At 36.5% G+C, this 27,326-nt stretch overlaps 2 protein-coding genes across 2 annotated transcripts in view; both read left to right on the top strand.

Moving 5' to 3' along the window:
- Window positions 1-142: 142 nt before the first annotated feature.
- LOC113052409 (helicase with zinc finger domain 2-like) lies at window positions 143-14,324 on the top strand. The gene is made up of 13 exons (XM_026216854.1): window positions 143-183; window positions 1,836-4,931; window positions 5,006-5,097; window positions 6,465-6,593; window positions 6,901-7,071; window positions 7,373-7,517; window positions 9,824-9,925; window positions 10,169-10,361; window positions 11,497-11,631; window positions 11,753-11,965; window positions 12,327-12,483; window positions 12,744-12,914; window positions 13,776-14,324. The coding sequence occupies exons 1-13, from the start codon at window positions 143-145 to the stop codon at window positions 13,907-13,909; spliced, it is 4,779 nt and encodes a 1,592-aa protein (XP_026072639.1). The 3' UTR covers window positions 13,910-14,324.
- Window positions 14,325-20,419: 6,095 nt separating this feature from the next.
- Window positions 20,420-27,326, top strand: part of LOC113051929 (proprotein convertase subtilisin/kexin type 6-like) — a 52,008-nt gene continuing 45,101 nt past the window's right edge. The window contains exons 1-3 of the mRNA XM_026216120.1: window positions 20,420-20,916; window positions 24,249-24,353; window positions 27,175-27,285. Coding sequence (XP_026071905.1) covers window positions 20,761-20,916; window positions 24,249-24,353; window positions 27,175-27,285 — 372 coding nt within the window. The 5' untranslated portion in view covers window positions 20,420-20,760. The remainder of the gene's footprint in view (window positions 20,917-24,248; window positions 24,354-27,174; window positions 27,286-27,326) is intronic.

Genomic DNA, 27,326 nt, shown 5'->3' with positions numbered 1-27,326 from the left:
ATTCTTATTCTTTAAAAAAATAAAAAATAATAATCTGTTGTATTGTGAAGAGATGCGCCCAAATGTTCTTCTGTTAAAATTTTGTCTGTGCATTCCTGGCATATTTCATATTTCCTATTCAAGTACAGTGTGGTATGACATCATGTCAGTTCAGGGAAACAGGTTGTTGCCTAATTTTGTCAGGTGAGGTTTATCAGATCAAGAAGTGACGTTTCTTTGTGTTTGATCCTTCTGATGAATAGCCTATATATGAATATGCTGAAAAACTACAAAATCAGATCAAGTTTTTCATTGCATGCCAGTGTTTTACAGCAAAACAGTGTTTATGTTTTTATTCATACACATTTGTATCTGTATAGTTGAATAGTATAAATATATATATATTTTTTTTATTCTTTCCCTCTCATGTTGTATATGTCTCCTTGTCTTTAAAGTTACAATGAAGCACATTGTTTTCTTGCACATTGTAATTGGATTGTTTTTATGACTCCATTGTTGGTTGAATTTTGAGATGTGGGTGTTGCACTCAAAAATGGAGGCAGAAGAGTGTGAGATTTCTGGGGCAGAGTTTAGGGATTAAGATTGGAAAAGTCCAGCATATATCACCAGAGAGAAGTCTGTGTCTCGTTTCACCAGAAGGTCCTGTTATGACATTTTTATTAAAGGGGTCATATGACGTTGCAAAAAAGTACATTATTTGGTGTAATGCAACGTGTTTATGTGGTTTAATGATCAAAAAACACATTATTTTCCACAGACTGTTGCTCCTCTATGCCCTGACTGCCTTTCTGAAATGTGTTGATTTTTACAAAGCTAATCATTCGGAAAAGCAAGTATGCTTTGATTGGCTAGCTATCCAGTGCATTGTGATTGGCCAAATACTTAAAGCGTGTGACGGAAATGTTACACCCCTTAACATACTGTGATGCCGTGTGTCCCGGCACGAAGAGACAAAACCAATAAAACCCATTACAAACAATGCATTTGTTGCATCCAGTGAGGACATAATGACTGATTGTAATGACTTATACTGTGTTTTTACGCGTTACGTTGCATATCGCACTGCTGAAGCATAAAACCATGTCTGCATTTGTGATCGAGGAAACTACAAACAACAAGAGCTACTTTACACTGCGCAAAACTCATGTTTGAATCATCAGTGGCAAATTCTTTAAATATGTAAACGTACTTACAGACTGCATGTCAGAACAGGTGGTATTGTTAGTTCATGAAACAGGCCTGAGGTAAACTGTTAATAATTGTGTTAAACAGACAAATATTTGGGTTTAACGGTTCTGAAACAGTGTTGTAAATACAACTTAACCACTGATTTCTAGCTGTGTCCTCTTTTGGAAGGCCAAATAAAGTGGTTTCACTTGCACAACAAACGCACAGCATCTCCACAACATGACGACGGTGGAAGTATCAATACTACAGCAAAAATCAATGTTATGCCTTCTTTCTTTGGCGATGTTATGCAAATCTTCCCACACAGTGACATAGACATGTGGGGACATGTTTAAACTAGGCGTTTTAGGGCGGTGTGGAAAAGTCTTAACTTTTATAAATAATATCGCTTTGGGTTTGAGACTTTAGTCTTTGCCATTTTAGAGATATTATCTATGCACGAACAGCTTGTAAAAATCCAAAGAGAAAGGAAAACTTAAAAATGCATCATATGACCCTTTAAACGCAACTAAATTGAAAACTTGAACTTACATGGAGGAATAGGTCACAATAAGATCAGGACTTTTTTGGGAATGACAGAACAAATAATGGTAAGTTTTAATTTCATGCTGATATTAAGTGCCTAATATCCCAATTTGTGTTTGTAGGTGCACATCCAAACATAATTACATGGATACCTCGCTATCAGAAGAGAGTGACTCTGCTAGCAGCAGCAACGCAGAGGAGAATCACTCCAAGACCGTTTACAAAGCCCTCTATCAATGCACAAGTCTGGAGTATGACTCTGAATTTGATGAGGAACTCTCTGAGAAAGATATTGAAGAACTTTTGAATACCAATCCAGATCTTTTCAAACACTGTAAACTTGTAATGGAAAGACCCGATAAGGCATATGCAAGGCCTCTCGACGATCCAACACTCTGCATCAAAATCTGTGGTAGAGAAAATGTGGGCAGGTCTTTGCCTGGAGATGAAGTCTGTGTAATGATCTTAAACAGAGAACAGTGTCTGCAGGAAGGTGAAGTTTTAAAAGGGAGGGTTGTCGGACTAATAAATAGAGATGAAAACTCCTTAACCTTCATCTGTAAGATGGTGGAGGGCAACCCAATATTTGTTACACCTGTTAACAAAAAAATTACCAGAATACGAATAGTTCAAACTAAGCCTGACATGGGCAAAGTTGAAATACGACAATACAAGTGTGGACGCTGGGAAAGAAAGGAATTTGTAAACATTGCTAAGAACCAAATGTTGAAAGTCAAGGTTATAAAATGGGAAAATGGGAAACCACACCCTCTCGGAGTGGTCACAAATGTAATTCAAGAGTGTGATGCTTTGGATGAAATGCTAGACATTGAATTTGGCTGTAAAGACACACCTCCCCCATTAAAACTACAAGAACCTGAAGACGATAAAGTTTTACACAGGAAGAATTTGTGTGACATTATCACTTTCACCATTGACCCACCTTCAGCTGAAGACCTGGATGATGCCATTAGTGTGAGAGAAATAAACTGTGATTGCTATCAGATCGGTATTCACATTACAGACGTCGCGAGTTGCATTTCCAAAGATAGCAAGCAAGACCAATTCGCTAGAGAGCGTGGCAAAACAATTTACACTCCAGAGAAGGGTGACGTGGCATTCTTGTTTTCAAGAGAGCTGAGCAATGACCACTTGAGTATTTTGCCTGAAAAGAAACGGAAGGCAATATCCTTGCTGATAGACATTGACAAGAAAACAAGCCATATACTAAACTTAGATTTTTCTGAAACCCTGATTATATCCGACAGACGGATGTCATACGAAGAGGCTGACCAAATTATTCAGAAGTACTGCTCGGATGACTCTGAGCCTCTGCGGTTCTCTTGCGTGGAGGATTGTGTAGCTGTCGCTTACCGTTTCTCCGAAGAGCACCGAAAATGCAGGCTGGAAGATGTATGGCCGTTTGGGAGGCAGGCTGGGCAAAGTTGCTCTCATGCAATGGTGGAGGAACTAATGAATCTCTATAATAGTGCTGCAGCTGAAAAACTCATATCTACAGACGTCACACGTGATCTCACACCACTGAGGTGCCATGGGGAGCCAGACCCAGAACAACTTACTCATTTTAAGAAGAAATACGTTAAGCTAATTCCCATGTCGCCTTACTTTTCAAGCATCTGTGAAGTAGATTCTGGAGAGCATAGTGAAGAGCATGTTTGCTCTGATCCACAATATGAAAATATGGAGCACAATGGCATATCTTTTAACATAATCACATCCATATTTAAAAAGATGGAAGAATTTGCAAAGAACAAAGACTATTATAATCTGATGCAGTTAATTTCTTCAGATGAAATCCATCCGACACTTATCCCTATGGTTCGGGAGTTTCGTGACATTCAAAAGAAAGCGGTCATCCTTAGGTCATGTTCCTCAACGGATTCCAGGTTGGGTCACTATGATTTACGACTGGATGCATACACCTGGGCATCATCTCCAATGAGGCGTTATCTGGACCTTATCTTGCAGAGACTTCTGCACACCACGCTTTCTAAGGAGATCCTAAAGCAAGCTGACTACACTCAAGTTGAGATCAATAGGTTCTGCCAAACTGGCATGGAGATAGAAGAGAAGTATGATGCTGCCATGGTGCAGCTACAAAAGGTTCAGTTTGAACCCAAAGATGTGGTTAAGCTGGCGGTGGTGGACCAGCTCACTCCACAGGGGCATGAATTCACAATATCATTCCCACTACATTCTAAATTAGACGTCATCAGCATCATGTACAAGCAACTTAAAGTTGTGGATCAGCCAAGATACAACAAGGAAAATAACTCCATGACTCTTAAGTGGAAGAGAAGAGTGTATTCATTCAGTGAAACATTCAAGAATTCATATCCGTTAAAGCCCATGAAGAATGAGACATCAGTGTCAAGCAATTTGTGGAAAAGACTGGTGTCTGCCATGAAACAGCAGGATTGGGTTAAGATTAAACAATGCCTACAAGACATGAAAAAAGGAGAGGATAAAGGAAAGGAAAGTGTGACAAGTAAGGCTTCTTCAAAAGAACAACGCCATTATAAGGAACTAACCATGAAGCTGAAGTTGGGAAAGGTTGTTCAGGTGCAGCTTGGGACTGAACTCAAAGATGGCTTTCCAGTTCCTGTAGTTCAACTTCTCAGTGTTAATCAACGTTTTGAGATTTGTTTGGAGCACGCAAGAAACCCTATTGATTGTTTTTCCAAAACAGTGTGCAAAGCATCAAAGCCTTTCTATGAGAGCTACAAGGAGTACCAGAACATCTGGAGCCAACTATGTCAGACAGACACAGCTTATAATGCTTTGGAAGAAAATAACAGCGTCATTTTAGAGGCTGTTCGTATAACATGGAATAGAGATGAAACCAATCTCCAAGGGTTCTTTTATCTGACAAAGACTCAGAAAAAACAGTGGTCTCTGGACTTTAACCTTAGTAACTGCTTCTTGTGCATCAGACTAAGAGATCAGAAACTGGAGAACCGTGAGAGTGATCCAAAACAACTGAATAGTATTGAAATTTTAGATCTGCAGGGTTCACTACCTTTTACATGGGTCGCACATGCAGTGACCACCAAACCGAAGAAACAGAAGAATGGAGACAATCAAAACAAAATAACATTTCAGATCACGAAAAGATCTATGAGTTACATCCCACCCAAGGTTTTTGAACAGGGAACAAACTTCACCATTGAGGTCATTCCCAAAAAAATTCCATATTTGTGAGTGATTCTTTCTTTCTTTAAATTTCAGATTTATACACAACTATACATATGCTAATGCAGTCTTTTTGCAGGGTTAGGGAACATGTGATTGAAAACTTAAAACGGGCTAATAACCTGGTGAAGAATGTCGCCACTAATCATCGACTCAAAGAACTGAATGCCAGTAAGTGCAGCAACATGGCAGTGCAGAAGATATGCCCAAAAATCATATTAAGATACATCTTCACATTCTAGTTGTTGTTGTTTTGTTATTAGAAGCAAATTACAAACAATATTGTATTCGTCAAGACTTGGAGTCAATTATTACACTTATACTACAGCTAACACACTGCTATTGTAGAGGAGTTTTTCACCTTTCCCCTCCTCTTCAGACTTGACGCACATTCAGATTGCCAGATTGACGACACAAACAAGAACGAACACACTTGACGATGAATGAAATTAAATCTGCTGGGTTTACCGTAAATTGGCAACCCAGGGTGACAAAATACAATTGGGTAAACTGGCAGTGGGCAGGTTTCACAAACCAAAACAGAGACTGACATTCCGACCCGGAAAGCACATTTTCAAAGGAAAATAACTGTAGCATTGTTTTTCAGATAAACAAATATGTTAACCTGGCATGTTTCTTAAATATCTGCAATCATATTATGGTATTTTTATGCTTTAGTAGAGTCAAAAACTTACATTAAGCACCTTTAAAGGAACACTGCTCCTTTTTTTTTTCTTTTTTTTTTAAAGGCTCCTTTTTCAACTCCCCTAGGGTTAAACAGATGAGTTTTTTTACGTTTTTGAATCCATTCAGTCGATCTTTTAGCACTTTTAGCTTAGCTTAGCATAGATCACTGAATCTGATCAGACCGTTAGCATCTCGCTCAGAAATGACAAAGAGTTTCTATATTTGAGTTTCGATAAAACTTGACTTCTGTAGTTACATTGTGTGGTAAGACCAACAGAAAATTAAAAGTTGCGATTTTTAGGCTGCTATGGCTAGGAACTATACTATACTATATGCATAATATCACTGTGCCTGCTGCACCCATGGTACAGCATCACAGTTCCTTGATTATTATGCCAGAATGAAAGTATAGTTCCTAGCTATATCAGCCTAGAAAATTGCAACTTTTCATTTTCTGTTGGTCTTAGTAAATGATATAAAAACAAAAGAGTCAAGTTTTAAATAGAAAACATATTGAAACTCTTTGGTCATTTCTGAGTAAGATGCTAATAGTCTAAACAGACTCAGTGATCTATGCTAAGCTAAGCTAAAAGTGCTACTGGCAGACCCTCCAAACAGACCCACTGGCTGAATGGATTTGAAAATGGGTAAAACTCAACTGTTTAACTCTAGGGGAGTTGGAAAATGAGCCTATTTTCAAAAAAGTAGAGTTTTCATTTAACACACGAAAATTACCATTAATTAAAAAAAAGGAATGAATGAAAACCTCGGCAATACTGCTTTGTCTGGTCTGGTCAATGGATGTCTTATGTAACTGTTATTTTAATGTGCTGAAAACCCTCTTGTCTTAGTTCCATATGAAAATATCGAATTGGACGATCTGGATGAAAGCCTGAACCTGCCACGTCTGAATCAGAGCCAGCAGAAAGCTGTTGAGGAGGCTGTGAAGAAACGTTTCACAGTGATCCAGGGCCCACCAGGTACTGATTAAAATACTGCATGTAGTAATAATATAGTTGCTTTAGTAAATGTTGTCAAACTTTGTAAGGTCACGTTTTGTTTCAGTATTAAGCAATTCACTAAATTTCACAAACTTTCCAAACTGATATTTGATTTCTCAGATTTTCCATTGCAGACTCATTTTATTCACTGTTGTGAGAAGTGTGGGAAAATGCAAAAATAATCATCAATGCAAATAATCAGACTGATTTGCAGTCTTGGGAATGGAGATGTGTTGTGGAAAATGCTGAAGAAATTTACTCTTATGTCATATACATTCATCCATAGGTACTGGAAAAACAGTGGTTGGTATTCACATTGTTTACTGGTTTTTCAAGAAGAACCAAGACTTTATGGCCTCTTCCAAATCTTTCAAAGCAAACCCTGATCAGAAACCCCCAAAAAAGCCTGCCATCCTCTACTGTGGTCCTTCCAACAAGTCTGTGGACATTGTTGCAGGTGAATTGTGTTTGGTGGTCTTTTTTAGCATATACCCTAGTCTGATTGTTTTTTATAAGGAAGCCAGAAACTTACTGTATACAAAGCACAAATGTTTGGCCAGTGCAGTTCCATCATTCTTACTTTACTTTGGTGGTGATTAAACATAATTCCTTTGGGAACGAGAGTACCAAGTGCAATGACAAATAAAATCAAAACTTCTTTGATGTATTTGCATTTTCATGTATGCTTTGATTATGTTTCATGGTCTGTTTTACATGATAAACTGCACTTACATGACCCCATTGATCTTGTGTCTCAGAGCAGTTGTTGAAACTGAAGGGAGTCCTAAAGCCTCTGAGAATCTACTCTGACCAGATGGAAATGCGTGTATTTCCCTATACAGACAGTGACCTAATGCTTTGCCGCAAATCCCTCCGGGATGAAAAACCAAAAGAAGAGCTCAAGTAAGAGCTTCTATTTTGTACATGGGTTCAAAAGATTTTGGAGCCAAATTGCATGGCGGCAAAGAATTTTTTACACATGATTACTAGGTGTATTAGTAATATCTGTAAAAAATCAGTTTCAGCAATACTTGTATTATATGCCAATAGTGACCATTCAAAAAAAAGTCTCAGTTTCCTTTTAGATCATTTTCTTTTGGTTTCTTAATTTTTAAGACCACGTATAGTTCAATCCCAGATACATGGGGATTTCAATGAGCAAATTGTTGTGTTTGACCCATTTTACGGTAAGTGGTTGAAAACCAAATGGGTATATATACTCTATTTGCATATATGCTTTACATATTCAAAGATGAATGTCTGTACAACAAAAAATGTTGAAACTAGAAATGTACCTTTTATATACAGTATTGTTCAAAATAATAGCAGTACAATGTGACTAACCAGAATAATCAAGGTTTTTAGTATATTTTTTATTGCTACGTGGCAAACAAGTTACCAGTAGGTTCAGTAGATTGTCAGAAAACAAACAAGACCCAGCATTCATGATATGCACGCTCTTAAGGCTGTGCAATTGGGCAATTAGTTGAAAGGGGTGTGTTCAAAAAAATAGCAGTGTCTACCTTTGACTGTACAAACTCAAAACTATTTTGTAAAAACATTTTTTTTTTTTCTGGGATTTAGCAATCCTGTGAATCACTAAACTAATATTTAGTTGTATGACCACAGTTTTTTAAAACTGCTTGACATCTGTGTGGCATGGAGTCAACCAACTTGTGGCACCTCTCAGCTGTTATTCCACTCCATGATTCTTTAACAACATTCCACAATTCATTCACATTTCTTGGTTTTGCTTCAGAAACAGCATTTTTGATATCACCCCACAAGTTCTCAATTGGATTAAGGTCTGGAGATTGGGCTGGCCACTCCATAACATTAATTTTGTTGGTTTGGAACCAAGACTTTGCCCGTTTACTAGTGTGTTTTGGGTCATTGTCTTGTTGAAACAACCATTTCAAGGGCATGTCCTCTTCAGCATAGGGCAACATGACCTCTTCAAGTATTTTAACATATGCAAACTGATCCATGATCCCTGGTATGCGATAAATAGGCCCAACACCATAGTAGGAGAAACATGCCCATATCATGATGCTTGCACCTCCATGCTTCACTGTCTTCACTGTGTACTGTGGCTTGAATTCAGAGTTTGGGGGGTCGTCTCACAAACTGCCTGTGGCCCTTGGACCCAAAAAGAACAATTTTACTCTCATCAGTCCACAAAATGTTCCTCCATTTCTCTTTAGGCCAGTTGATGTGTTCTTTGGCAAATTGTAACCTCTTCTGCACATGCCTTTTTTTTAACAGAGGGACTTTGCGGGGGATTCTTGAAAATAGATTAGCTTCACACAGACGTCTTCTAACTGTCACAGTACTTACAGGTAACTCCAGACTGTCTTTGATCATCCTGGAGGTGATCATTGGCTGAGCCTTTGCCATTCTGGTTATTCTTCTATCCATTTTGATGGTTGTCTTCCGTTTTCTTCCACGTCTCTCTGGTTTTGCTCTCCATTTTAAGGCATTGGAGATCATTTTAGCTGAACAGCCTATCATTTTTTGCACCTCTTTATAGATTTTCCCCTCTCTAATCAACTTTTTAATCAAAGTACGCTGTTCTTCTGAACAATGTCTTGAACAACCCATTTTCCTCAGCTTTCAAATGCATGTTCAACAAGTGTTGGCTTCATCCTTAAATAGGGGCCACCTGATTCACACCTGTTTCTTCACAAAATTGATGACCTAAGTGATTGAATGCCACACTGCTATTTTTTTGAACACACCCCTTTCAACTAATTCAACTAATTGCCCAATTGCACAGCCTTAAGAGCGTGCATATCATGAATGCTGGGTCTCATTTGTTTTCTGAGAATCTACTGAACCTACTGGTAACTTGTTTGCCACATAGCAATAAAAAAATATACGAAAAACCTTGATTATTCTGGTTAGTCACATTGTACTGCTATTATTTTGAACAATACTGTATATTCACATCAAAAAATAATGTCAATATCTTGATTTTTGAGAAGCTAAATATTCACTTTTATTAAGAATAAGTAAAACATGGCTATTTAATACCTTTATTACACTTTGGAGTTTTAGAAATGTATATCTACAAAACTTATGGAAGGCATACATTATCTTTGAATGTGAAAGTGAAACTGTCTACCAGTGGTGGACCTTTGGATCCACATTACAGACATCACAACAAATAGTGTGTGAATATACCCATTAAACATCTGATTTTGTTGCAGGGATATTACACTGATGTACCTTGTTCGTAAACCTGAGAAACCTTATTCGAAAGAAATTGAAAACTATGAACGGAATGAATTAAAAGAGGATGAAGTAGAGACGTGAGTCAAATTTCTGTATTTTTTTTTTTTTTTTTACATTCAGAGGCTTGCCACAATCATACATGAATTTGAAAAGTAAGGTAATTTATTGTGAGGCATTAATAAAAAATCAGAAGAGATATATAACATATAAAGATAATCCAGAGAAATCAAGATCATCCTATATGAGATATTACTCTATAACACAGTGTTTTTTGTCATTGCCATCATCATTCTGTTTATGTGGTGAATGTGGCTTTGCAGCTACAGGAAACTGTTGAAGGATGCTCATAAGGATGAGATTCAGAATTATGATGTAGTGTTGTGCACCTGCTCATCAGCGTTGAAACCCGAAATCCTGGCGGTCATGGATTTCCGGCAGATACTCATTGATGAATGTGCCATGGCAACAGAACCAGAGGCCTTCATCCCATTAGTTTCTTACAATCCACAGCAGGTGAGTTCTGGGATGTCATCATCAATCAAACCACAGAGATTCTGTCAGATGGAACAGACTTGTGCCATTTGCAATCTCTCCGAAGTTGCTCCCTGTTCCCCTATGTCATTTGGTAATTTTTTTTGTTTGTATGTGAAAAATGTAATTCCCTACACAGTGCCATCTTTATAATCCACAATGCACACAATAATCTATAGAGCAAAAACAATGGCGTTGTTAAGAATAGCATAGCACATATATATTATGCACTGTATACATATGAAAAACGCTGCATGGAAGACTAAATCCCACAATGTAAAATATCAACAACATCCTTTAATGTTTCCTTGACAAATAATTTGTTCAGCATAGTTGGAATGAAATAAAATAAATGCAAAATTAATGTTTGATGAGATTATTCAACAAGTTTTTTTTTTTTTTTTTGCGTAATGCATATTGTTTCACATAGTTTTTTTAACTAATAGGCAATAAACCTACCTAAAAAATTTTTATTAAAACAAAATTAAATAAGGTAATACACATTTGATGATTTATGGACAGATATGCGCACTAATCAATTCTGTGTAAGACATTTACATTTAGTCCTTTAGCAAAAACTTTCATCCAAAGCAATTTATAAATGAGGTCAATAGAAGCAATCAAAAACAACAAAAGGGCAGTAAAATGTAACTGCTTTGACAAGTCTAGGTTAGCCTAACGCTGTGCATATACCGTGCAAGGGAATTATTTTATATAATAAATAAAAAGAAAAAAAGTCTAAATAATAGACAATGCTAGTTTATTTATTTATTTATTTAAAAGAAGACAAGTAGTAAGAATAGAATTAGAATAGAGAGTCCTAGAGTTATAGGGTCAAATAAAAAAGGAAGAGATGTGTTTTCAGTCGATTCTTGAAGATGGCTAAAAAATGGCTCGGATTGAGTTGGGCAGGTTATTCCACCAGGAGGGAACAGTGAATCAAAAAGTCAGTGAAAATGATTTTGTGCCTCTTTGAGATGGCACTATAATGTGTTGTTCACTTGCACAATGCAAGCTTCTATAGGCCATATAAGACAATGTACAGTGTATAGCAATTGTATAGGATTGTAAGACATGCATCTTTTTATATGAAAAGTCATTGTCACAATCTTTTTAGATTGTTTTGCTGGGCGATCATCAACAGATACGGCCAATAGTGCAGTGTGCACTCGTGAAAAATATGGGCATGCAGCAGTCTCTGTTTGAACGCTACATGGATATGGCCATAATGCTGGACACGCAGTACAGAATGGTAAAATAACTGATAAATGCGTTGAGATCCTCCCTCAAATAACAATAGAAAACATTTAGTAAAAAGTCTAACAAAGATTTCATTTTGCTTTGGCGTTTAAAAAAATACACACATATGGCAGCATGAAGAAATTTGCAGGTTTCCTTCAGAAGAGTTTTATGAAAAAAAACTGAAAACCGGAGCTGAACGAGGACCCCTCTACCTGCTTAACAAGAACGGACTGCCAACGGCGATCCTGTTTGGCCATGTGGAAGGAAAAGAAGACAGTTTAGTTGTATCCACAGAAAAGGGCAATGAGAACTCAGTGACCAACACCGAGGAGGCAAAGCAAGCTGTAAGTCTGAGACTAATGCTGCCTTCAGTTCACCTGAAGATAAACCACTACAGAAAAATACTCACAGAAAATACTAGTCATTTATCCATTTAAGAGGCTACAGGCTTGCATTACAAAATTGAATATTATATAGTGATAAAAACCCTAATAAAATGTAAATTACACATTCATGTTGCTGAAAACTGGTTAAAAAGTGGATATGAAATTGCTAAATATTATTATATCACATTTTAAGCAGGAATTTCTTAGAAGTTGAAGGCAGCATGAGTTGTAATGATGAAACATATCATTCTCACTCAGTGTACTGCATCATATTCCCAGTATTGCCTTTTCCCCAGTATTGCTTTTTTTTTTCCCTCAGGTCCATGTGGCGTGTCTGTTGATTAATCAGTCACATGTGGCACCTGAGCATATTGCAATTCTGACCCCTTACAACGCACAGGTATCAGAGATCAAAAAGACAGCAGAGACGAAGGGTATTGGAAATGTCACTGTTTGCACAATTATGAAAAGCCAAGGTGTGTTATTCTGAAAATTCTAATTAAAGTCTCTCTATTCAGTCTTTATTTACATTTTACCTTACATTTAAGAAAGCTTTTATTTGGTTGTATTATTATTATGCATGTTAAGTTTAGTTTTAAATGGTTTTCTGTTCTCTCTGTAAGTGCCTTTATTGGATTTGAGACTCCTTCCCACTCTTAAGCTTTGTTTCTGTCAATAACGATTGGCAAAACAGAACAGAACGTTTAATGCTCTGAATGTAAATTGCTGTGTACAGGAAGCGAGTGGCCGTATGTGATCCTCTCTACTGTACGCTCCTGCTCTATATCTGATATAGAAAGCGACAGACCAAGTAAAGCCTGGCTTGGAAAAAGACTTGGATTCATCACTGATCCAAATCAGGTCAATGTTGCCATAACTCGTGCACAGGATGGACTGTGCATTCTGGGTAAGCAGTGAATTTTTTTTCACAGTGACCATAAAATTCCACATTAAAAGATAATGTAATTGTCTCATAAATCAAATGATCAAATATTGAATTCTAGATCTTTCCTCACTACTGCAAACACATCATTTTCACCAAAAAAAAGTACTAAATATTTGAGTTTGTTTCTTCATCAGAACAGATTTTGAGAAATGTGGCGTTATATCACTTGCTCACCAAAGGATCTTCTGCAGTGAATGGGTGCCGTCAGAATGAGAGTCAAAACGGCTGATAAAAAAATCTAAATAATCCACAATTAATGATGGATTTGTTTCTTACAAACACGCAGAGTATTACTTCATTAGATGTTAACTGATGGACTGGAGTGCTGTGGATCATTGAGATGTCTTTATCAGCTGTTCGGACTCTCATTCTGACGGCACCCATTCACTGCAGAGCATCCACTGGTGAGTGAGTGATGCAATGCTACATTTCTCCAAATCTGTTTTGATGAGGAAACCAGCTCATCTAAATCTAGGATGTCCTGAGCGTGAATACATTTTCAGGAAATTAAAATGTTTGGGTAAACTTTTCCTTTGATGTTTTACAAACATAAAGCGACACAATACTTTTTCAAACTTAGATCTATTGTTTTGCCATTTCAAACTGAAAAAGCTTCTTTTTGTGAATGTTTTGCTCTAAAAGTTTGCCTGTGTTATGTTTCTGTCAAATAAAAGCCATTTGGTTTGCGGTCTCATTATCTAATGCAATGTCATGGAGTCATTTTTACATGTGTCCAGAGGTCCTGTGGACAAGTTCGCTCTAAATTTTCATTCCAGCACTTATGCGCACATATGTAACGTACCGTTTTTTGTTATCTCCTAGGTAATAGTACCCTGTTGAGATGCTGTGAACTTTGGAACAGACTCCTGGATCACTATTACAGAGCGCACTGTGTGGTGAATCCAGCTAGTGACATTAAGGTCAGAAAACAGAGGAGAGTGACGTCCTCACTGTAAGTGCTTCACATGGAGCAGGTGTCTGGTGGATTCTCTGGCCTTCATTTTATCGTATTCAGATATTAGGAAACCAACACAATCTCAGGGCAAAATCTTACGTTTTGGAAAATTGGTGGATAAATTGTATTAATTCATATGGTCTAATTTTATATGATTCGGTGACAGTTATGTGTAGATATGGACCTTCATGCTTTCGTTTTCGCACTAGTTCTGTGCAAATTCATATTAAATTGTTATGTTTTAACATGAGGAAGCACATGTTTCTGAAAGGGTCAAAGCACTATTCAACAATTAAAAATACAAGCACTCATTGGTGTACCAATCAAAACCTAAAATGAGAATGCTTAATGCCAGTTAATTTAAAAATCTAAATGGAATTCAAATTTAAATAACAGATTGCAGAAATGCAAAGTAAATTAAATGAAGTGAATCTGAATCATGGTTTGATTGGTTTTGATTATTTAATTATCGATGGTTTTTCATTATTTATAATTAATAAATTAATTTGCATTTTATGGACCAGTGTGGATTACTTTTTTTTACTTTAATTCCATTACCTATTGAATTTCTTTTGAATATTAAGTTTCAGTTTGAATATGTTCTCAACATTACTTAAATGTGAGCATGCTAATCTCTGACAAAATATACTGTACATACATAAGGCTATTGACAATAATTTGGAGTAATTTATCCATGCTTTACTGAGTGGAATCTGTTTTGTGAATATGGGGTGACCCTTTTGCAGAAATGCACCAACTAAAGGTCACATTCATGAAAAATAATTTTGTTTGACTTTGGCATGATTGGAGTTTTTTTTTTTTTACTTTTTGCTTTTATATGTTATTTATTGTTCAAACTATTTTAAATGTGTTTCAGTTTAGCTATAGTGGGTGTCTAATGTAATCTTTTCCTTTCTGCTCTTGCTGAGAGGATGGAGCCTCATAATTAAGGTCTTACTAGGCATACTAGAAACTTCCAGGCAGGTGTGTTGAGGAAAACTGGAGCTAAACTCTGCAGGAGTTGCAATTCTATTTTTATTTTATTTTTTTGGCAAAAAAATTTGTTACTCTGATGCATCTTAAGTGACTGGATAAAATATCTGGAAAATGTACAAATGCTTGCTGTCGATATTTTACTGAAACATTCCAATATGAAAACACATTGTGATTAGTTGTTGGCAAACCTTATATTAAAATATTTTTGTAAATGATCAGGCAATGTGTAGTGACCTACATTCTTAAAAAAAAAAGGAAAAATTGCACAAACCTGTCACGGGGGCGGTACCCTTTTAAAAATAATGCACAAATCAGTCATAAATCAACACATCATCAGAGTGAAAACATATATTTAATGAGGTCTGGACCTGTGTTCAGAGTTTTGAAACGGTGTGAACAAAACAAAATCAAGGGTTTGATTCTTTAGCCAGTTCTTGCCATGTTCAAACTGTTGAAGACATGAGTGGTTTGAATCCCAAATCCTGATGGTTAGAAACAGATAGATCGCTTGAACCTAGTACATGTGTCTTGATATATTCTGGCCTCAGGTCCCAACACAAGGTCCAGCAGATTTCCCCAACCTGGGCACTGCTCAGGAGACTCGCTGTTACCCCAGGCTTGTTTGTACCACTGCCCAGACAAACTACAAATACGTTTCAAGAGGGTCTAAGAAACAGGAGGCCTCCAGAAAAAAACTCTCCAGCAGTGTTTCACATTGCGTGAGATTGCTCTGAGGACCAAACACTTGTCACAAGTATTCGGTGCTTGGCTTGCTTACAAATTTGGAGACTTTTATTCCCAAACTCATGTCCATTATAATCACTGATTGACCTTGCGTGACATTTCCTATGGATTTTACTCTTGTTTGAAGGAGTTAATTAACTTGTGGAAAGCCCTCTCTGGTGGTGCAGCACTGCGGCCAACTTGCTGCAACTTCATTTAGGACTAATCTGTATGAAATGAGAGGTTTGTTCCAAGAAAGGCTCAAGGTTGCACTGGGATTTAACAAAACTGATGCCAGTGCTATGCAACGCATTGCAAATGAGTCGCCTCCAATCAAAAGAAACCTGGGACAAATCTGAGCATGACAAACAAGTCATTCAGGGAACACAAGTCTTGTACTTGGGACAGAGCAATGCATGCAACTATTAACCAAGGGAAAATGTTATCATGTCTGTCTCAATCTAAAGAGACATCTGTGGATTTAAACAGAGATTGCATGACTTCATTTTATGACGTTGACTCATTTGGGACATTTGCCTGAAAAGCTATTATAGCCATGTGCATGATAATTTTTCTTGCATTCTCTCTCTCGCTCTGTCTCTCAGAGACACTGCTGTAATAAGCATACTAACATATAGGATGTGTTAATAACTTGTTGTTGTTTTTCTTTTTTCTTGTTTTTTACTTTTTAGTGATATTCATTAATATGTTCAAAAAGTAGATGGCAGCATTCTCACATAATAACAACCTTAATTTCTGACAACTCATCAAATTCTGTCTCAGAAACATTTATATTGCAATAGAATGCAGACAAATGTGTAATCAGACTTATTCCAAAATAGTACAATAAATCCAGAATGATATACATGTGTGTGTGTGTGTGTGTGTGTGTGTGTGTGTGTGTGTGTGTGTGTGTGTGTATATATATATATATATATATATATATATATATATATATATATATATATATATCGTTCTGTATATATAGTTTTGAGACTTAGTTTAATAGTAACTTATTTGACTTATTAATATGATACTTATAATAAGCACTAAAGTCAGAGAATTATTAAGATATATAATAATTCTATATTTATATTATTTATATTATATATATAATAAATTCTACTTTTGCAAGTTGAAATTTATATTGGATATAAATATAGAAAGACAGCGATTGTATAATAATATAATCATAATTATATAATAATAATATAAAAATTTATTTGTAAAAAAAAAAAAAAGATGCATGTTATCTTATATATAGATAGATTATATAGACATAGATTAAATTTTATACTTTGTATGTTGTTAATGCTTTGATCAAATAAAAGAGATATTTCTTTTATATTTTGCTTTTAAAAGCACCATTTAGTAGCGCATCTCCATTTACTATCCTGATCATTTAATTTATTTACTATCTCAACTTTTTTTGACCTTCTGAAAGTACACTTTGGCATCAAGACTCACAACTTTCAGCATTTTTCAACAAGATGTACAACAGATGTGAGATGCAGATATGACATAATACAGGTCTCTATTCAGTCAAACCACAGAGAAATCCAGCACACTAAATTGGATCTAGTTTTTAATCTTATAAAAAGTAGCTTTATGCAGAAAAATGTCCAACTGTGCAAAAGGCACTATGATAAACAGGTAAGTGACAGATTGACATATCCACCTGTTAACCTCTAACACACCTGCCAGAAATCATGAGAAATTCATCTGGCCAAGATCTCTGGAGCAATGTGTGAGCCAGTTCTACCTGCCAAAATCTGCACTGTGGGCAGCAAAATAAATAAATAAATAAATGATACAGGATAAAGATGTGCTTGCATTTAAATTGCAGCACGTACAGTATGGACCTCGAGCACAAAGTTTGAAGAAATGGTAAATCCTAAAGCGTGTGTTTTCCACCCAACATATGGTGACTATACAAGTTATATCACACAGCTGTCTTGAGTTAAAAGAATAGTTCACCCAAAATTGAATATTTGCTGCAAATGTGCTCTCCCTCGGGCTGTCCAAGATGTAGATGAGTTTGTTTCTTCATGGGAACAGATTTGGAGAAATTTAGCAACATCACAATAATCCGTAATCCACACAACTCTAATCCATCAGTTAACATCTTGTGAAGTGAAAAGCTGCATGTTTGTAAGAAACAAACCCACCATTGAGGCTCTTTAATTTTAAATAAAAAAAAATTGTTCATAATCTATAACTCTTCCTCCAGTGAAAAAGTCCAGCTCCTGTTGTCTACTCCGAATAAATAATCCACCAACATATGTGATTTGGACTGTTTTTGGGTTGTAAACGGCTCTTGGTTTTTTTTTTTTCTAGATTCAGACAAGACCAATTTTTCACTGGAGAAATTTTGACATTTTAGAATTAAATTTAGCCGGAAGCAACTGTTTGAAGTTAAAAACAAATTAATAATGGATTTTTGACTATAAACACACAGCTTTTCACTTCACTAGATATGAATTTGTGTTTTTATCAGGTGTTTGGACTCACATTCTGACGGCACCCATTCACTGCAGAGGATCTGTTGGTGAGCAAGTGATGCAATGCTGCATTTCTCTAAATCTGATGAAGAAACAAAGTCATCTACATCTTGGATGGCCTGAGGGTGGGTAAATTATGGGTAAAACTAAAATTATTAAAACTATTCCATCAGTAAATGCCTCTAGCTGTAGGGACCATCCAGTTTCAAAACCTGCGAGCATGCAAGAATATGCTTCAGATGCAAAGTTTTTTTTTTTTTTTCAAAAGGAAGACAATAAGATTATTCTGCCTTGTAAATACTAAGACTCATCATTTGGCATCATTTGCGAAGAAGACAATTCCATAATAATTCACTGCTAAAAATAAATAAATAACGAACAGTCTGAAACTTTCTGTGTTAACTTTGTAACGTTGTGTATTGCAGCATTTCTCATGTTACGACCTCCTTAGGATGAATCGCTTGTGTTTTCCTCATTTTTAGGTCACTCTGGATAAAAGTGTCTGCTGAATGAATAACTGTAAATGAAATGTCATAAGAGCCTAATTTCAGATAACAAAGGATATCTTGGGTAAAGGTGACAGCGCGGTGCTTTCCCTCCGAGATAAAGTTTAACGTTAAGAATAAACATGACAGCACTCTTCAAATGACCTAATGCTTTTATTATTCTCCTTCACTGCTTGGGATGTTCAAGTAAAAACATGCTGAGTAGGAATACTACCTCACAAGAAACATAGGTTTCTATTTTCAGAGAGGCCAAATGAAGACCGACGCTGATCAGGCGTGTAGAATACCCATGAAATAAATCCCTTCCAGACTGTGAATTTCCTTTAAAGCACAGCTTACAGCACAGATAATGCTCAACAAGATTTCAAGGAGGATTGCGCTCCACTGTTGTCCTGTAAACGTCTTCTGAGGTTATGAGGTTTAAAGAGAGCTATGAATATATACAGTCGGGCGCCACAGAGCTTATATTCCTTAAAAATGGGCTTCGGCTACTTAATAGATACTCATTTCAGGCCATCTATTGTTTTATTAGAGATGACTGCTGAGGCTAGCATCGCTGTTTGGAACTCATCACATGTTTTTTGTGCCACTTCAAATCTTGCAGCTTGTTGAAGAGAGGTGTGCTATTACTTTCCCAAGCAATCAGACCTGTTATTTTTACATGGTGGATGATAAAATGGGCAACAAACATACAAACAAATCCCTTAGACTTAGGAAGAGATAACAGTAGGAACTTTTAGATTTGCCATAATTGTATGTTTTGTAAAAATGTAATGTAATGAGTTGACAGTGAATCTGGCAAATGAAGTCTAAATTTAGAATAACTGGTGATGTTTCTCATAAAAAGAGCTCTTCTGATCATTTACAAGTGGTAGACGGAGTGCGTCTGGCCTTTTTTTCTAACACCGCAGGGAAGGCACAGATGGTATGGAATGGATAGAAGTAGAAAGAGAACTATATCACCGGTTTCTGAAACAGAACTTGGCTTTGAATTCACTTTGTATCAGTGCCATCATATCAGATTGAGAAAATGAAAAATAAAGGATATAGTCAAATCTGTTTTTTTGTTTTTTTTGCATTACATACAATTTTAAATTATATACAGTAGGATCTAAAAGTCTCAGAGCATCAGTGGAAATGTTTCTATTCTTTTACTAATTAATTAAAGGATGTGTGGAAACAGAGATCTGTATCAGTTTCTATTCATATATGTGAACCTGTGATTCATTAATCATGATTTTTGTGAGCTAGTGTATGACGTGAGACACTAATGAAAAATGGAAAATCTAAACCTCTTCAGTCATTTTTGCCGTGGAACGTAAAATGAGAATTACTGAAGAATATTCACAGAGCTCTTTTACAACAACCTTGTTTGTAAAACTTGATATTTTATAATCAAATGCATTTAACTTGTTGCAAATAATTTGGGGGTTGTTGGATACAGTTCTCATTTGTCTATGTAGCTACTAAAAAACACAAATAAATAAATGAACAAAAAAATACAATAATAAGAGAGATGTGCTGATAAGCTGGTCATAATTTCTGCTGTCTTTCTTTTCAATTTGGTATTTTATATGGCCTAAGACACAGACACAGTCTTGACAGGTTTCATACGAAGAGACTCATCCTTAACAGTTAGAAATATACTTGTAGTGTAAGCAATCATTAGGGTTCATCACCAGGTCTTGTTCAAAAGTAAATTACCTCATACAGTACCAGCAAGCCGCTTGTCTGGATAAAAACGCCTTTATTGGCGTCTATCTGAAACACTTCGCCAAGCGCAAACAGCCATAGGCTCGTGCAGCTAACCTCAGTAGTAGCGCGCGCTCGTTCTGCCATAGGCTTACATAACAACACTTATTACATCAAAGCGTGCAAACGGGACAAATATTTCAGGTTTGTTGAACTTGAGCTCCCGGATGAACCGGAAAGAGGTGATGCTGCTCTGTGAATGAGAGAGAATAACGCGGGAGTAACTCGGGGATGTTTGGGATGCATCGCGTCGCGTGCCAGGACTGAAGCTTTGATGCACATCCACAGGCTCGTGTTTCGATGAGTTTGGAGGCGATCGCTCCTGCCTGAATCATTTACAGCAAAGATAACCGGCTGGATTATCGACGAGCAATATGCTGTTATTGGTTGGTTTTGTGTTGTCAACTTTTTGGCTATGGGAAGCGTCGCTTTCTCGCGTTTACACCAATCACTGGGCTGTTCGGATCCCTGGAGGACCAGCAGAAGCTGATTATCTCGCCTCTAAATATGGCTTTACCAATTTGGGTCAGGTAGGCATATTTTTCCTGTTTTTAATTTAGTTTCCTGGTCACGCATTGAACGCATCTGTGAGTTCCATGAGAGTACAGCATCCCTGATATGAGACTATTATCAAAAAACTAGCAAAGTTAGGTCATGCATAATTTACGCAAATACTTGCGCACTGAAATGCATTGCTTAGGGCTTTCATGCTACATTCGCACGCAGCGATCGCAGTTCGTGCAAAATGTGAACAACTTGGTGCTAGAAATGAGACTGTGAGTTGTGTAGCAACAGTCAACCAATCATTAACGGTTTCAGCGCTTGGCTAATTAGATATTCATGAGCCATGTACAGCAGTAGAAACTTTTACGCGCACGTTTCAGTTTAGTTTCAGTGAAGAAACTGCGTGCACAAGTGAAAATGTCAATCAATAAGGTGAATCAAGTTCATTCGAGTGATGAAGAGACGATTTTATTTTTACAATTCTGTGGACTAACGGCTAAGATAATCAAAGCAGACATGCAGATAATATGGTTGCCCAATCAACCTAATAATGCAAATAATAACGTTTCCCAGGGGTTTACATATGTTTATTGGAAATCTGCAGGATAACTGAGTAGGCCTTATGGAAACAAGATAACTCAGGATTACCCCTTGGTTAAAAATCACTAGAATGTGTTGTAAACAAATGTTTTTCACTACTTCAGGACACAGGTTTTATATTAAAGTTGTGGACATAAACAACAAAACTGTTCATTGTTCAAAAGTAAACTTAATTAAACACTGAAATGTAACTTCATAGATCCAACAATATGTACAATTATTACATATCGACACTGTAGCTACATGTGTTTTGATGTTTTATTGATTGGTGAGACATCCAATAATAAATTGCGACTTGTTTGGGGATTGGTCCAAATCATGCAAGCCAAGCTTTATTTAATGTAACTTGCTCATACTCGCACGTGTTTCCAAGCACAAGGAGATCAAGCAAACCTGTCCATGTTTGGTTGAAATGAGACAGATTCAACATGAATGTGCACCTACTGTAGAGTTTTTAAGCTTGTTTATGTTATGTTACTTTACCTCTTTTCCGCTGTTGTGAACCATCTACCTGCAGCCAAGTCATTCAGTCTTTCTCTCCTCCTACTTAAAAAAAATAATTTGTACAGCTGGGTGAGATTGATCAACCAATGAGAAACTAAATTTGATCTAATTTCTAAAACTCTGGCCTACTGAAGCAATGTTCCAATGGTTAGTTTCAAGAGGAGGTAAAATAATTCTGAGTTATGAAAGAGGTTGGAAATAGGAAATTTCAGCTCGAGTATTCCCACTTCTGACTTGTCTGGATCACGACACTAGCAACTACCACTAAATTAGACCACCCAAACATCCTTTCAATACAACCACAACCTCTAAAAACATGTGGGTCAACAAACCTGAGCACTTGATTGGCTAATACCTGTTTTCTGTTGTGGTTTAAAGAGTCTATATTTATCTCAAAGCAAAAGTTTCAGTGATAGGATAATTTTTTTTTGTATTATATTACTAAAATTGCATGCTGAACCTTTAACAATATTGGAAGAGCCTTTGCATTTCATTTGGTCAAATGCTGTATTGCGTCATATTCTTGCAGTATGTCCAGAAATGCCCCCCGTCCTTAAATAAACTCTTCCTAACCATGTTTACATCATGAGGACTTGAGAAATCATCCTGTGGATTGTTTGAACATGTTGTTCAGCTCTTGTTTCCCAAGTCAACCGCACAGTATGGAATGCACTTCTCTATTAGAGGGCCTTAGGATATCTGGAGTTGGGGTTTGTTCAAATTAACACTGCTATAGGCTAATATTATGTTTTGAATCTGGTTCCTATTAAGTTCACTTATCTCCAAGACTTCAGAACTTTGGATTAAGAAGATTGGTTGCCCATCACAGTGGCAGATCTAGTTTATTTCTTTGTTAAAGGGTTATTTTAAGTCCACTCTGTCACCTAATTCATGAACCTCAGTTATGCTCTGTGTTTTATGACAGCAAGGGGAATCAGAAAGATGGAGTTAATTTACAGACAGCCTTTCTGAAAAATAAACACGTTGTGCCGAACCTGTATGACTTTCTTCATAGAAAAGATAAGGAAAACTAGTCATCATAACAGTCAACTTGCTTTAATAAAATATCAGATCACGTTCTTAATGTCACTGAATATCTGTCAGAGTTATGCGATAATCAATAACTGGTTGTGGATACCATTAAAAAGAAAGGAATGTTGCAAATTGTCTGTGACAGCATTTATTTTTCAGTGTAAACTCTAAAAATAGATCAATCCAAAATGAATGTTTGATGGCAAATGTGTTTTAGATTCATTAAATGATAAGATGTTTTTCCACAGAAGCAGTTTATTCAGCCTATCGAAGCCTCTCCTCACACTGAAATCCGATAAAAAGGCTTCTGGTCTCCTTTCCTGTGTACTGAAGCATGACACTTTTTTTTTTGCTGACTTTGGAGACTTCTCTTCAAGCAGCTTTGGCTTTACAATTGCATTTGTTGCTTCTAAAAAATAATCGACTATTTTTGCACCATTTCATTAAACTCATATACTCCCAGACACAGAACAGACATTTTGGTGGGAGCGTGGAAAGAAACGGTAGTCATTTGCTTTATTAGAATGATGTTGAAATTGATAATTCAAGGTAAAAAAATAAATAAAAGAATTACACACAGTTGCTTACAAGTAGTACACACAAGTTGTCTTTATTCATCAGAATGTTCCACCAGAGTTCCAAAATTCTGATTCAGAAATGACATCATTCCAAGTTTGATGTCATGGACACTAAAATGCTTTTGGAACATTGCAATCATGAGGTGAGAGTTTAAATATGTTGGAAGGAGAGGACTTTTAAGCAATTACTGCACATTTGTATCTGTTCCTCATGCAAAGCCATCAAAATAAAATGGCTTTCATTGACAAGCAAGCAGGTTTGGAGCAACATGAGAGTGAGTAAAGACTATCCCTGTAACTATTTCTCAGAAGTAGCGGTGTGTGTGATAGATGTGCTGTGAATCCCAGTCAGATCTTGAGGGCAGTAGACATGTGCCAGTTAGATTTTGCCTTTCATGGCACCACCCACTGTGTACCATATGTCCATTCTACTGAGATTCACTTTGGCGTTTTATGAGGTTTGAATAACAAACCATGTGCATGAAGGTTTCATACTGGAGTCTGTGTTGATATTGGTTCTTTTTGGGTAGGCTAGTCCCTGCCAAGATGCAATTTCTGTCCACCAAAGCTGTCTGATAAAATGCCTTTCTCAAATGTGTGACCGTGATTTCTCTTGCTGTTTTTCATGGTTGTTTGTTCTGTAGATCGGAGGACTGGAGCACCATTACCATTTCCATCACAGCAGGGTGGTCCGCAGATCCACCTTTGTCACCAGAGGCACTCACATCTTCATTCACATGGACCCGAAGGTAAGCCTTCCCTCCGGTGACCACATGCAAGCACTAGACAAACATTTGGCGGGCTGTATGGCACCTGTGCTGTGTTGTAGTGAAAGTGTTCAATAAAAAAGGAAACTTTAACTTTGACTTTAGTGGTGTTATTTTTAGTATGGAGTCGTTTCTGATGCATCATCATGGATAGAAGTCACAACGTGTCATAAGGACTTAAACTAAAGATGTGGATATGTATTCAAGTAGTCCTCTTCAGTTCACCTATTATCGAAGAGGACTCATTTGTCATTTTGGGGTTGAGTTATGGCATAATCTTTCATGTCATGTCATTCATGTATCATTTTTAATGGTATCTTGCAGTCAACAACAGAATTTTGCAGGCTCAAAATTATTTAAATTGGCTGCAACTTATGAAAGAAATTTGATATTTGTTGGATTTTTTTTGTGTGTGGATTTGCATAAGTAAATGGTGGCACAAGTATATACATATTCATAATTCTGCTTCACTGAAAATACAGAATGGTTTTAGACACAGATGCTTGTATACTGTCACTGAATACATATGTATTTTAAAGGTTTTTATATTATTCTTTCATGTTTGGCAATATGCCAGTTATATTATAAGATGTAGATGAGTTTGTTTCTTCATGAGAACAGATTTGGAGAAATTCAGCATTACATCACTTGCTCACCAATGGATCCTCTGCAGAGTAATATTACAATGTAAATGTAATATTATTCTTTATTGTTTATTTTTCATGAATACTGTCTTCAGTTGCATTGATTCAAAATATTTCAAATGTGCAGCTGAACACCTATTAATCAGTTTGTTTGTGGATTTTGGATTTTTATTTAGCCAATATTGCTCCCCCCGAATAACACAAATATATAAAATTAAATAACAAAAAATGCAAGATAATGCTGCAGTCATAATGTAGTTGTCTAATAAATCTGCCGTTTTGTTTAATAAATATTACTTTTTGAGTACTTGCTCTATTCATCTTTAGTAAAAGCGTCTGCTGAATGCATAAATGGAATTGGTCAATGCATAGCATTCACAAGATCGCAAAAACCTGGATGGACTGCATTATGCATCATCAAAATCATCTAAAACTAAACTGAAACTAAAAATCCAAAATAGAATTAAACTAGTAAAACTTTCAAAACTATAATAAAATTTTCTTAGGAGGTTTAGCAACCATTATAGGGGGACAATTTTTACGTAATAATTTTTTTTTGACCTTACGAAAGGACAAATTTATGTTAGTCACATATGCAAACTATTTTTATAAATCTAAAGTATTTTACGATCTTACTACATCTAGTGCAATTTATCATTGAACTGTATGCCTTTCAGCATATCAGGTAGGAATATTCCTGTTGAATATTAATGATGACTACCCAATTATAAGAATATTCATGAGCCAAGCTGTTAAGTTCTGCAACAATTGTGCCCTCCCTACTTTTCTCATGGCCGTTGAGCCTCTCCATCCTGCACGTTAAATCACATCGCATCAGTATGACAGGCAGCCGTGTTTGTCCAAGACTTCATTTGACAGAGCAACCAGGCATTCAAACTCAAGCTGTTTCCAGGCCCTCTCCTGCTAAGATTATCTCCTCGTGACAGCCGGCAACTTGGGAGTAATAAAACAGTTCAGGTCTGTTGGAGGGCATCTGACGGAGGGCCTCTGGTCACACCCTGCCCCGGGCCATGTGTACAAATGGTGCGGCATGGCAGAAGCTCAATAACCCATTTCATCAGTGTCAGGCCACAGGCAGAGGCCATGCAAGACAACGCGAAATATTTTGTAACCGCAAGCAAAGAGCTGTCAAGCCTGAAAAGAATGTAAAAAAAAGCTCTTCCAATAGATGTGTTGGTGTTCCGCAAAAGGACACTGATTTTTTTATCTTTCATATCTGACATGCCATGTTCAACCTGCGGTTGTTGCATAGAGATACAAGACACCAGTGTTCAATATGTATTTTTTTAGATTAGCACACTAGCATTCATTGTAGGTTTTATGTTAAGTATTCAGGATGAAATATGATTGCACTACCAAAATGTAACGATAATGATTGAAATAGTTCATACTTAGAGCAAACACACTAAAGTAATCATCCTACACTACTATTAAAAAGTTTGAGGTTTGTAAGATTTGGTTGAAGGGAATACTTTTATTTCTGCAATGCATTTGAAAAAATTGTTCAAAAGTGACTTTTACATTGTTACAAAAATGTATTTAAATTAAATACGGTTCTTTTGAACTTTCTAATAATAAAAGAATAAAAAAAGTCATAATTTCCATAAAAATATGAAGCAGCAAAACTGTTTCAACACTGATGATAATAATAATAGAAATGTTTCTTGAGCAGCAAATCAGCGTATTAGAATGATTTCTGAAGGATCATGTGACACTGAATGATGCTGAAAATTCAGCTTTGAATCACAAGAAAAAAAATGCATTTTAAAATATGTTCAAAAAGAAAATAGTTATATTAAATTGTAATAATATTTCATAATCTTTACTGTATTTTTAATAAAATAAATGAGCGTAAGAAACTCCTTTCAAAACTCATATGTTTTATGAAATTTAATTATTAAGAAAATCTCTAAATATTTTGGATGATGTGACTTTATTTTTTCCTCAGGCTGGATTTGGGGAAGCATGCCTCGGAGTACTGTGTTCCCATTTATTTCTCCTCAAAATCCAATGACTTCATTAACCTCATGTAATGGAAAAGCTAGAGCGTGACTAAATACAGGGCACGCGTTCCACAGACGTGTTTATGTGCGTGAAGGTGAGCTGAAACTGTTTAGTCTGTGATGCTCTTTCTGCAGGTTGACTGGGCGCAGCAGCAGCTGGTGAAGACGAGAGTCAAACGCCACACCAGGAGCGACCCGAACTACATCCACTTCAACGATCCCGAATGGTCCAACATGTGGTACATTGTTAGTAGATATTTCACACATTCAGTCCTCTATTTCATATC

The sequence above is a fragment of the Carassius auratus genome, chromosome 32 (genome assembly GCF_003368295.1).
Source record: "Carassius auratus strain Wakin chromosome 32, ASM336829v1, whole genome shotgun sequence".
NCBI classification, from domain to species: Eukaryota; Metazoa; Chordata; class Actinopteri; order Cypriniformes; family Cyprinidae; genus Carassius; species Carassius auratus.
The sequence above is the reverse complement of the archived record's forward strand: the minus strand, read 5'-3'. Positions and strand labels throughout refer to the sequence as shown.

Bases quoted from the DNA above. Each gene is read 5' to 3' on its own strand.
- LOC113052409 (XM_026216854.1), top strand. From the start codon at position 143: ATGTCAGTTCAGGGAAACAGGTTGTTGCCTAATTTTGTCAG. The intron at 184-1,835 runs GTGAGGTTTATC...TTGTGTTTGTAG, and splicing joins TTGTTGCCTAATTTTGTCAG to GTGCACATCCAAACATAATT. The intron at 12,915-13,775 runs GTAAGCAGTGAA...GTTATCTCCTAG, and splicing joins GGATGGACTGTGCATTCTGG to GTAATAGTACCCTGTTGAGA.